At 38.9% G+C, this 12,072-nt stretch overlaps 1 protein-coding gene across 3 annotated transcripts in view; it reads right to left on the bottom strand.

Annotated features, from left to right (window-relative positions):
- The window catches only part of LOC124270920 (forkhead box protein N3-like), a 59,183-nt gene that overhangs the window by 22,677 nt on the left and 24,434 nt on the right, over window positions 1–12,072 (bottom strand). For 2 of the 3 annotated variants that reach the window (XM_046705985.1, XM_046705984.1), the window contains exon 2: window positions 3,546–4,162. In XM_046705985.1, the coding sequence (XP_046561941.1) occupies window positions 3,546–4,136 (591 nt within the window). In that variant the 5' untranslated portion in view covers window positions 4,137–4,162. Of the gene's footprint in view, window positions 1–3,545; window positions 4,163–9,614; window positions 9,830–12,072 lie in introns of those variants that run through there. The other variant, XM_046705983.1, reaches the window with a different exon arrangement.

Consider the following 12,072-nt stretch of genomic DNA (forward strand, 5'->3'; position numbering starts at 1 on the left):
AGGATTTGGGGGGAAGGGGTTGGGTGTGGGGAGGAAGAAAGAGAAACTGAACAATGGAAATAATGTACATGAATGTGCACATGTCCCAGTTATCAACATTTCAGTGACAGTGTATTTACAGCACTGGACCAGACAAGTGGTTGATTGACCTTATGAGTAGAGATCTGTCAGGGTGTGGAGCCCCGCGACCGTATAGTATCAACCAAGCCTGACATGTTGATGCACCTCAATTATTAATAAACTTTCACAATTCTCGCCATGCTGATATGACCAAAATATTTTTCAAAGATTTCCCCTAAATCATGTCAATAACAAAATCACAAATGTCCCACACAAAAGACAAGGAACAACTTATTCTTTCACATGACTAGTTTTCTGTTATAACAAACCAACATAATGGGATGTTCTACTTCTTTGAGAAGAATATTGACATGAAGTAAAACAATTTTCCATTTTAATAATTTCTAATAATTCAACAAAATTCCACTAATCCTTACACATAATATTAATATTTAGCTAAAGTGAAAGTAGTGCCAAGAATAACAGGATAATTTTCTTTTTCTGTAAGTTAGCATCACTGAACTGATAAATACCATTGGATCTTAAAGCCTCAATTCTCTATTCCATTTGAACCAAATGTTGATTGTTCTAATTTATGGAGCAACTTAGTCAGCAATTAGTCCGACAGGTAAATCAATTGTTCACAAAGGCCATTAGTGCTCACAACACCCAACAGGAATGCTCGCCTGTGTTCTTCCGATATTGATATGACATTACGACAACAAGCCCAGAACGGCAGATCTTATAATGTATTTCCGGCCCGGCCACTCAAGCTGTCGACAGCTTCCTGACACGTCCACAACATGTCAATATTGAACATGGTTGTGAAATGGAGACCATGATAGTGACAAGTCACTCGTTTACTATCACAGCATGTCACCACTATTGGTCACTCGCAGGACACCTTCGTCCCTCGTACACAGAGATCATGGAGTGAGATGCCGGTTTGTTCAACAGAACCTCAGCATGTAACACCTCAGATGAGCGGTGTACAACATGGTGCCCAATCCTTGAATGATGGACAAAGGTGAAAGATTAGAGCTTTGATACCCCAGATATGAGGGGTTAATTCGGTGACTTGATGGGATAATTACCTGCTTAAACAGGATTTCACGGCACTGATGTTCAGTCAATATATGGAGAGGCATGTGAAACATGTCCGTGATTGTGTATCAGATCGGTATTAACTGAGATGTATATCAATACAGAGAGCTACTTATAGATATTAATCTGCTGCAATTAGCTAAGTCTGGCCATAAGCTGTGTGCCTGTACTTTTGATTTAAACTATAAATTCTATTGTCAATTTGCCAATTATCTTGAAGGGGTTAAATCGACAAGCCAAAATAACCAAGCATGATAATTCATTGTTATCCACACTGGTTATTGCAAGGATTATACTAAGTTACATATACTTTCATCACCCATAGGCTATACATATACAATAATACCATATACTTTCATCACCCATAGGTTATACATATACAATAATACCATGTACTACTCATCACCCATAGGCTATACATATACAATAATACCATATACTACTAATCACCCATAGGCTATACAAATACAATAATACCATGTACTACTCATCACCCATAGGCTATACATATACAATAATACTATATACTTTCATCACCCATAGGCTATACATATACAATAATACCATAGGCTATACAATTTCATCACCCATAGGCTATACATATACAATAATACCATATACTGCTCATCACCCATATATAGGCTATAATACATATACAATAATACCATATACTTTCATCACCCATAGGCTATACATATACAATAATACCATATACTTTCATCACCCATAGGCTATACATATCCAATAATACCATATACTTTCATCACCCATAGGCTATACATATACAATAATACCATATACTTTCATCACCCATAGGCTATACATATACAATAATACCATATACTTTCATCACCCATAGGCTATACATATACAATAATACCATATACTTTCATCACCCACCATATACATACATTCAATAATCACTCATCACCCATAGGCTATACATATACAATAATACCATATACTACTCATCACCCATAGGCTATACATATACAATAATACCATATACGTTCATCACCCATAGGCTATACATATGCAATAATACCATATACTTTCATCACCCATAGGCTATACATATACAATAATACCATATACGTTCAACACCCATAGGCTATACATATACAATAATACCATATACTTTCATCACCCATAGGCTATACATATACAATAATACCATGTACTACTCATCAATGTCAGATGAAATGATGTGCGAGTCAATGTCTGCAGTCACATGATTGGTCTACATGTGTTGAAGACCTGGTGATTGACTGGGTGTGGAGACTGACTGAATGATTAACTGGGTGTGGAGACCTGCAATGAATGATTGACTGGGTGTGGAGACTGCAATGAATGATTGACTGGGTGTGGAAACTGCAATGAATGATTGACTGGGTGTGGAGACTGCAATGAATGATTGACTGGGTGTGGAGAATGAATGATTGACTGGGTGTGGAGACTGACTGAATGATTGACTGACTGGGAGTGGAGACTGCAATGAATGATTGACTGGGTGTGGAGACTGCAATGAATGATTGACTGTGTGTGGAGACTAATGAATGATTGACTGGATGTGGAAACTGCAATGAATGATTGACTGGGTGTGGAGATTGCAATGAATGATTGACTGGGTGTGGAGAATGAATGATTGACTGGGTGTGGAGAATGAATGATTGACTGGGAGTGGAGACTGCAATGAATGATTGACTGGGTGTGGAGACTGCAATGAATGATTGACTGGACGTGGAGACTGCAATGAATGATTGGGTGTGGAGAATGACTGAATGATTGACTGACTGGGAGTGGAGACTGCAATGAATGATTGACTGGGTGTGGAGACTGCAATGAATGATTGACTGGGTGTGGAGACTGACTGAATGATTGACTGACTGGGAGTGGAGACTGCAATGAATGATTGACTGGGTGTGGAGACTGTAATGAATGATTGACTGGACGTGGAAACTGCAATGAACGATTGACTGGACGTGGAGACTAACTGACTGATTGACTTGGTCCGGACACTGACTGACTGATTGACTGGACGTGGAGACTGAATTCCTCCTGCACACTGAGAAAGTAAGCAACTGACTCCATGTTCTGGGAAAGAAAATGTCACCTGTTTCTAGGCCTGTGTATTGGCACACTGTATTGTAGTTGTTACAGAAAAATCACTTTCCACAAGTTTGATGCCCACTTTTATGTGAACGACTGATTCTAGGTCAAGGAAGCAAATGAGAAGAAAACCTTTTTTGTACCCAATACACAAATATTTCAAACGGCAGTCTGTGGTATACCATTATGCCAGTCATATGGTGCTGTCCTTCTGTTACCTATTAAATCTATGTCATGTACTTTTAATATACAAAAATGGCAGTAACACTTACCTGGCCCTTATCCTTTTCCACCTTTTTAAAGCATTTGTTAAGAGACAAGTTATGCCGCACAGAGTTCTTCCAACCAGTTGGAGCATTTTGGAAGTACGGAAAATGCGTAAGTATCCAATTGTAAATATCCTTCACAGGGAGCCTCTTGATCGGTGAGTCCTCGATTGCCATGAAAATCAAACAACTGAATGAATATGGCGGTTTGCTGTTTATATGTTTTTGAGGATTGTACGGAACATGTGGAGGATGAGGTTGTGAGAATCCCGGCGTCAACTTGCCTGCTTCCCCATTTTCCTTCTGTCCATCCACCTCATCCGCCCCCTCCCCAGCGTTTATATTCTTCAACAAATCACTGTCCTGTAACCACGACAAGCTTGTCAACTCATCATCCTCCTCCACATCCAGTTTTTCTGTACGCAGCTCTGCGAAACAACTACTGCTAAGTGGATCAGCCTTCATCTCATCCTCGGAGTCTGTCAAACACTGTAATGCTTTAGATAGGGCACTGCCAGGGAAACTTTGGCTCAAACTGTTGACAAGTCTCTGCCTCATGCAGGCATCACTCTCATCAGCGCTCTTGCTGGGAGCCATGATGTCACGCTGTCACCTCTTCTGGCCTGTAACAAACAAGAAGCAACTTTCACCTCATGGAATGAAAAAGATTTCATGTTCTTTTTACTTTGCTCAGATTGAACTAATTTACTAGATTCTCCTATTTGCCATGTCCTCAAATTCAGAAAAGACTGTTGTGGCACATTAACAGAAAGATCATGTGCCATTAGTCCCTCCCAAAAATACTAACATTCACACCCAATTCTATTTAAACAATAACTGGTCAAGCAATAGCCTAATGAAAACCCATTGCCATTTCTTGAAACTAGCATATCCTGAATTAAAATCCCTTAGGCAACAGCAATATGTGATCAGCTGAGGGTACTAATATTTCAACCTATTCATCCACTAACCTGAAGCCTAAATTTAGTAATACTTTGTTCAGTCTAATAACAGTTGCTATACTATTAATTAAATGTAATACCAATAACAATACCAAGCTGGGCAGGCCAACTTGTCGGATGAGCTAGTCCTTGGCACAAACATTTCCAGCATGAAAAAAACGAGCAAATTAGAAGTGTTCTCCATGCTGGACATTGCATTTTGTTAATCCTGTTCTGTCAAGCTGTTCAGTCTTATTGCCAAAATTACTGACCATTTTCAAGACAATTCCAAATATTCCTGTGCTTGTGAACCCATGAAAGCAGACCCTGGCATATCAGTGATTTATAGTAACAATATGCAACATGTCACACCTCCTTAAGCTTCAGTGTCCATGAAAGTGACAGTAGATCCCCAGCATGGCTGACCAGCTACTGTGTCAAGGGACAGACCTATACAATCTACAGGGCACCTGCTGTTGAAGAGGGATGAGTCTTTCACCTGGCTCACAATGGAGCTGTGTGCTCCATCTCCATGGTGACGACCCTTACACAAATATGCTCCCTTAGCAGATGCCACCCTTCTGGATGAGATGCCTGGCATACTGGGAGGTACGCTCTGTCGCACTTCAGCAAACTAACAAAATACATGTTAGACCTCTTTATAGCTACTTACTTCAGCCAGACTAAAACTATTTTAAAATATACTTTCTGGTCATTTTCATCATCGTCATGAAAACATTTTTATAGCGTCAATTCCAGTCCAAAAGTTGCTCAGTAGCGCTCTTTTTTGACGTAATATGGTCGTATTATAACTCATTCATTTCCCGAACTTGATACAGCTGTGGCACAATTGGGAGAGAAATGACAATTCATTGCCTGAGTGACAAATTTACATGTGGCATCAGTACAAAATGTTGCTATAGAAACAGGCCCAATCAATGGTATGACTACGAGTTATCCTGCTTCATCGGTTGTGACTGAAACAGGAAATTATATATAATCTGGACTAAATTTAATCTGTTTAACAGGGTCGTAACTTAAGAAACATCTTAGGTTGCTGTCTGAGGACAACATGCCTGTGATGAAAACTGGGTCAAACTTTTAAAGACCCTTCTCACAGCCATCAGGCTGGCAGGCAGGCAAGTCAATGTGACCCACACACACAGACACTGTTGCTGGAGACAGACAGCATTGTTACCTCTCATTGTTAGCAGATTGCAAGAATGTAACATCCCACTGTCATGCAGTGCTGACTTTCTAAGCACTAAAAAGAAAAAAAGTTCAGAAATGATCATGAATATTTGGAGATGTGCAAAATAATCACTACAAACTTGCCACAATCCCTAACTTCAGTATATATTGCACAAAAAAATATTGTGGGGTAATACTACCCAGCTATTATAGAAAAATAACAAAACATCAATCATCTGAAAATTACCTGTTTCAAAACCAGTCGGAATGACAGCAGTGACGATTTAATACAACTTTGATCCTTATTTGTAGCTGATAAAATCAAGTAGCCGGAGCCTGCTTAAACAAGATAATCTGAACTCCTCGTCAACTACAAATGCACAGACCTGTTGCTTCGGTGGGATGCCACTCGACAATGATCTCGTATCATTACAGATAGACAGTGAGGGGCTTCCTGCAGCGTGAGGCACACACCTGCTTGTGTACCCAGAAACTGTATCACCAACAAGTCGAAACAGGCCCTACATCTCGTATTTGGTACAATTTAGGTTGTGCTTACAAAAGAATGTTTTATATTGCCACTTTAACATCCATCATTTATGAATCACATCCCCATTAAGGACTCGTAGTACGCATGGTTTCCTAGTCCACCCAACTTACTATCTTTTACATACGTGTGCGCAGAGCTGTGAGTTGCTGGACAATTTCACAGTTTTCTTTTAGGGACACATACAAGCAAATCACCAATAATCCTTCGTAATTTTTACACATAAATTTGACCATGTATTATAAAATAATCTATTACACTAATTATTTAACTATTCATTATTAAGTACATTATTTTACTTAGTATTTTCCTTCAGGGATGTCAACATAAATAAGCATGTCATAACATATAGTTTTAACCCTTTGTCATAAGTAAATTCATGCAAATTTATATCACAGCTTTCTTTCACAAAAGCTCATTTCTGTTCAGCGAACCAAATACGCATCTTAGACAAATTAAGTGTGATTTACTGTAACTGTCTCCGCCAACAACCATGTTGTGTGTCACACCTTCCTCCCTGTCTGACACAGGCACCTCATCTAACTCACCCATACAGACATGTGATACACAGTATTTGTTCTCATTAACTGTATCACTGAGCAATCAATGGGCCTATATTTCATGCGGCTCCATGGTTGGTGTCATGCAAGGGGAAGTTATACATGACCCATTTTTATTGTAATTCTGCAAATGAAAGAATACATGATGATGCATTCCACTAGCAATGTGTTATTACTTATCTGGGTTGCACTAAAAACAGGTACAAACTATAATGTACGCTGTAATTTGTTAAACCATAACAGCATTGCTTGCATATCTACAGGCCATGCCTCATCAAATATCATCTGGTAATTGGACTTAAATTACAACCAAAATCTATTTTATATCAGCGGGTTTTTTTAAATATCACAAATATACTACCAAATATCCACTCTGACAATAACTACTCGTTAAATTTCAGCGATGCGTATTTGAGTGCATACTGGCATATCACACAGGTACCGCTGTCACTCGGCAGTCAGTCAGTTTCTATATCAAGTATTAAGCACTCACAGGCTGTTCAAGGAAAAGGACATGTTTTAAATGTGCAATATCCATACATAATTAGGACCACTGGTCGAAGTCAAGAAACACACAGCATATTAACTGTACATCATGACAGCCCTCCTAACATTGTAGCGGACTCCAGGAAGTATGCCATGGCTTCACATGGACTTCAAGACTTCAACAAGAACATGTTTCTTGATGGTTTAACATCTTTCATTTAGGTCAGTAATTATATCTTATGATCAGTTTCTTGACTGAACAGATTTTTTAAGTTTCATCTTTTTTTTTAAAATAAACATATAGCTTGATAGCACACATTTAAAGAGTTTCTGTCAACAACACCATAACCCTACCTTGTGAAATGATTCAGGAGTTGTGCGTCCAATGGTACAACAGTGCTTGCAAGTATCCCAAACTTTCACATGTAATATACCATAGAGTGACACTTGCACCCTACTGCATGGACTGAAGGGCCTAACTAGTCCTGATTCTCTACAGTTGGCAACTGAAAGATGTCCCACTGTCCCTCCAGATTAGCTGGGGATAGGCAGCCAGTAATTAATGAGGAGGGTAATAGATTATGTAACAGTTCGCCAGGCCATGTTGATACAGAGCCTGAGGGGGGGCTATTCCACAGTGGAGTTACAGCTCATTGTGGCCTGTCACTAAATTGTGGCTGAATACCCTGAGACAATATGCTTACTGCCCTGGATAACTTCACACCCTCTAATCTCCCATGTCTGATTGTGTTTATATAAGCAGTTAACTCTGTGTTTGGAGAGCAGTTACTTTCAGCTGATTCAGCAGTTAATGCCACACAATTGAAGACGTGGAAAGTGTTTGATGTTGACTGTGGTATTTTGTGTTTTTTTCATGTTTTTATTACAAATACCACCTGAAGAACTCAAGGAAGACATTTAATAACATGGCTACTTAATCACTTTGAAGGTGTCAGCACAGAAGTCTGGAACCTATAACAATTTACCTGTGTGCAAAATATGCATTATGTTGGATAGTGCATGTTAAATCTCCAAACCATCAAGTAAGTGAAAACGGAGGATTACATGTTTTTTAATTATCCATGTTATAATTGGCAGACCCTCACTTGCTTGATAAACAATGTTATCACCTACACCACAAAGTGTCAGATACTTCTAACTGCAACTAGAAGAAGTCACTTTTAACAGGATGGCATGTGCAGATCAAGAATACACATAAGTTTTAGAACAAAATTTCGTTCAGATTATTAATTTTCTAAACACTTATTGATTGTTCTATATTTTTTTTTTCATCTGGTCATATCTCAGTTCAGAAAAGTTTCAATGGCACTAACCTACTAGACTTTGTTACATTAAGTTAAACCCTGTTCAGCATGTTCTTAAATACATTGATCATTATACACTGAAATATCAGTGCCATTGTATATGAATATTTGAAGTTAAAACATTTATTGCTAAAGAAGTCAGCTGTATGGATTGCTAATCACACCTTCGAGATATGTACATGTTCCTGTATAAATGATATCTTGCTGTCATCACAACTAGTTCATGTATAGCCTTTAACCCTTATGAATGAACTTAAAAAAATAATTGCATATTTGTTTAAAAGCTGATGCATCTTGCCAGCAACAACTCATAATTTTACAAATAATGACACAAAGATATATCTTCTGTATGTAATCGAGTTTGCAGACCAAGTCAATTTCTGAATTACATTTCCCCTACTCAGATTAAATTTTAACTGTTTCACCGATAATACACAAAGTACTTCTATAAGAAACTACACATCAATTTTCCGTGTGTTGAAGCAGATTTCTTTTATTTGCACTTCTGATAATAATTCCCAGTTTCCATGCACTTACTTAGAAGGCATCCTGATTTTGTCAACAATGCACCTAGATAATGATAGTAACCATGGTAACAGGTTTACAAGTGTAACATCAATATATGTGTTAAATGTTAAGTCAGTAGTTTATTCAGGTTTAAGCACTATTAGATATTGAAACATGTCTCTTCTGCCATGAGACCAGCTGATGGGGGAGACACAGGACTGTAATAGTCTTGGGGGCTGTCACAGTGTAACCTCAATACCAGGACAGCTGTCGACAGTCCCTTGTAAACACTAGCCTACTTTACTCCCATTGTTCCCATGTTAAACACAACATCCGATACATATAACCAGCTTCAAAGATGTCGAAGAGATAAACACAATATTAAGCCATGAAATCCAGTAGATGGGAGGTGTGTGAGAAAGTTTTGTCAACTTGGTGGTTGGGTAAATGATCAACCACCGTGGGAGGCATGGTATCAGACGTGTCCTTTTAAAAATGGCCGCCACATATACACATACCTTCTGAATGATCCCTGTCAGCTGTCAAGGATGGTAACAACCAGATGAGGGGGTGAGTACAAGCCTGGACTTCATATTTAGCTGCAGGATGGGTATGGTGGGTGAAAATGGCGTCTGGTGACACCAACACAGTCACTGAAGCGTGTGCATAACAAGAGTTGGGCTGAAGTGTAGCGAAGCATCCCTGGTATTGTGATAGCCACAGAGCAGCCAGTGAATGTAAGGCAGTCGGGCTATGGGCAATCTGGTTGGCTGGCTGGCTGTGTGGCAAGCTAGGTCTATCACTGACTCAGACACCCATGTGATCAGCTACAGCCACAGCTGTGCCCCTTTTCCTGCTAGGCATCCTATTTCCATGGCAACATGCTATCGTTGCCCTGGAAACCAAGATGAAGCAGCCAGCACAAATTCAGTTTCCCTTCCCGGCCTCTTATTAGGCACCCTTATGCAGAGAGACTCTCTTCACATCAATTTTAGATTTTAAACAGTTAAATTTCGACCCAGACACTAAGGATGTGAAAATTATTGACAGATATTTCAATCTGTAATGAGCCAGTGCTGGAGATGACCGTGAAAAGATTCACTGTATTTTGTCTGCATCTCAATAAGACCGTATGTAATCAATATGTTAATACTATTGCACAGCCCTACACCAACTTTGAGTCTGTAAATACAAAGCCCAGCGATCACATAACCTTCAGCCAGCTATATTTATCATGCCACAGCTTCCCATTCCTTCACACTCTATTTGTCGTGGACTCAACGCCATGCATACTCTTGTTTGCTCTGCTCCGGGCTGACGGGAGGCGACTCACAGTTGACATACATGTCGTCAATCAGTTGATGGAGATGAAGTAGAGGTGATATCATGTATATCGGCATGTGAAATTACATGTGCATATATTACATCATGTATACTGTAAGACAAGTGCATGTTTATGTGATATCACTAACATTACAAGTGTGGGTGAGATGTGGCAGTACATTTTTATGTGATATCATGTATACTGTGGGACAAGTGCATGTTTATGTGATATCACTAACATTACAAGAGTGGGTGAGATGTGGCAGTACATTTTTATGTGATATCATGTATACTGTGTGACAAGTGCATGTTTATGTGATGTCACTAACATTACAAGAGTGGGTGAGATGTGGCAGTACATTTTTATGTGATATCATATATACTGTGGGACAAGTGCATGTTTATGTGATATCACTAACAGAAGTGTGGGTGAGATGTGGCAGTACATTTTTATGTGATATCATGTATACTTTGGGACAAGTGCATGTTTATGTGATATCACTAACATTACAAGAGTGGGTGAGATATGGCAGTACATTTTTTGTGATATCATGTATACTGTGGGACAAGTGCATGTTTATGTGATATCACTAACAGAAGTGTGGGTGAGATGTGGCAGTACATTTTTATGTGATATCATGTATACTTTGGGACAAGTGCATGTTTATGTGATGTCACTAACATTACAAGAGTGGGTGAGATATGGCAGTACTTTTTTTGTGATATCATGTATACTGTGGGACAAGTGCATGTTTATGTGATATCACTAACAGAAGTGTGGGTGAGATGTGGCAGTACATTTTTATGTGATATCATGTATACTTTGGGACAAGTGCATGTTTATGTGATATCACTAACATTACAAGAGTGGGTGAGATATGGCAGTACATTTTTATGTGATATCATGTATGCCGTGGGACAAGTGCTTGTTTATGTGATATCACTAACATTACAAGAGTGGGTGAGATGTGGCAGTAAATTTTTATGTGATATCATATATACCGTGGGACAAGTGCATGTTTATGTGATACCACTAACAGAAGTGTGGGTGAGACGTGGCAGTACATTTTTATGTGATATCATGTATACTTTGGGACAAGTGGATGTTTATGTGATATCACTAACATTACAAGAGTGGGTGAGATATGGCAGTACATTTTTTTGTGATATCATGTATACTGTGGGACAAGTGCATGTTTATGTGATGTCACTAACATTACAAGTGTGGGTGAGATGTGGCAGTACATTTTTATGTGATATCATGTATACTGTGGGACAAGTGCATGTTTATGTGATATCACTAACATTACAAGAGTGGGTGAGATGTGGCAGAGATGTGGCAAGTACATTTTTATGTGATATCATATATACTGTGGGACAAGTGCATGTTCATGTGATATCACTAACATTACAAGAGTGGGTGAGATGTGGCAGTACATTTTTATGTGATATATATACCGTGGGACAAGTGCATGTTTATGTGATATCACTAACATTACAAGTGTGGGTGAGATGTGGCAGTATATTTTTATGTGATATCATGTATACTGTGGGACAAGTGCATGTTTATGTGATATCACTAACAGAAGTGTGGGTGAGATGTGGCAGTACATTTTTATGTGATATCATGTATACTGGGTGAAACCAGCTGTC

This window comes from Haliotis rubra, unplaced genomic scaffold, assembly GCF_003918875.1.
Source record: "Haliotis rubra isolate DU_JTF1 unplaced genomic scaffold, ASM391887v1 Scf156, whole genome shotgun sequence".
NCBI lineage: Eukaryota > Metazoa > Mollusca > Gastropoda > Lepetellida > Haliotidae > Haliotis > Haliotis rubra.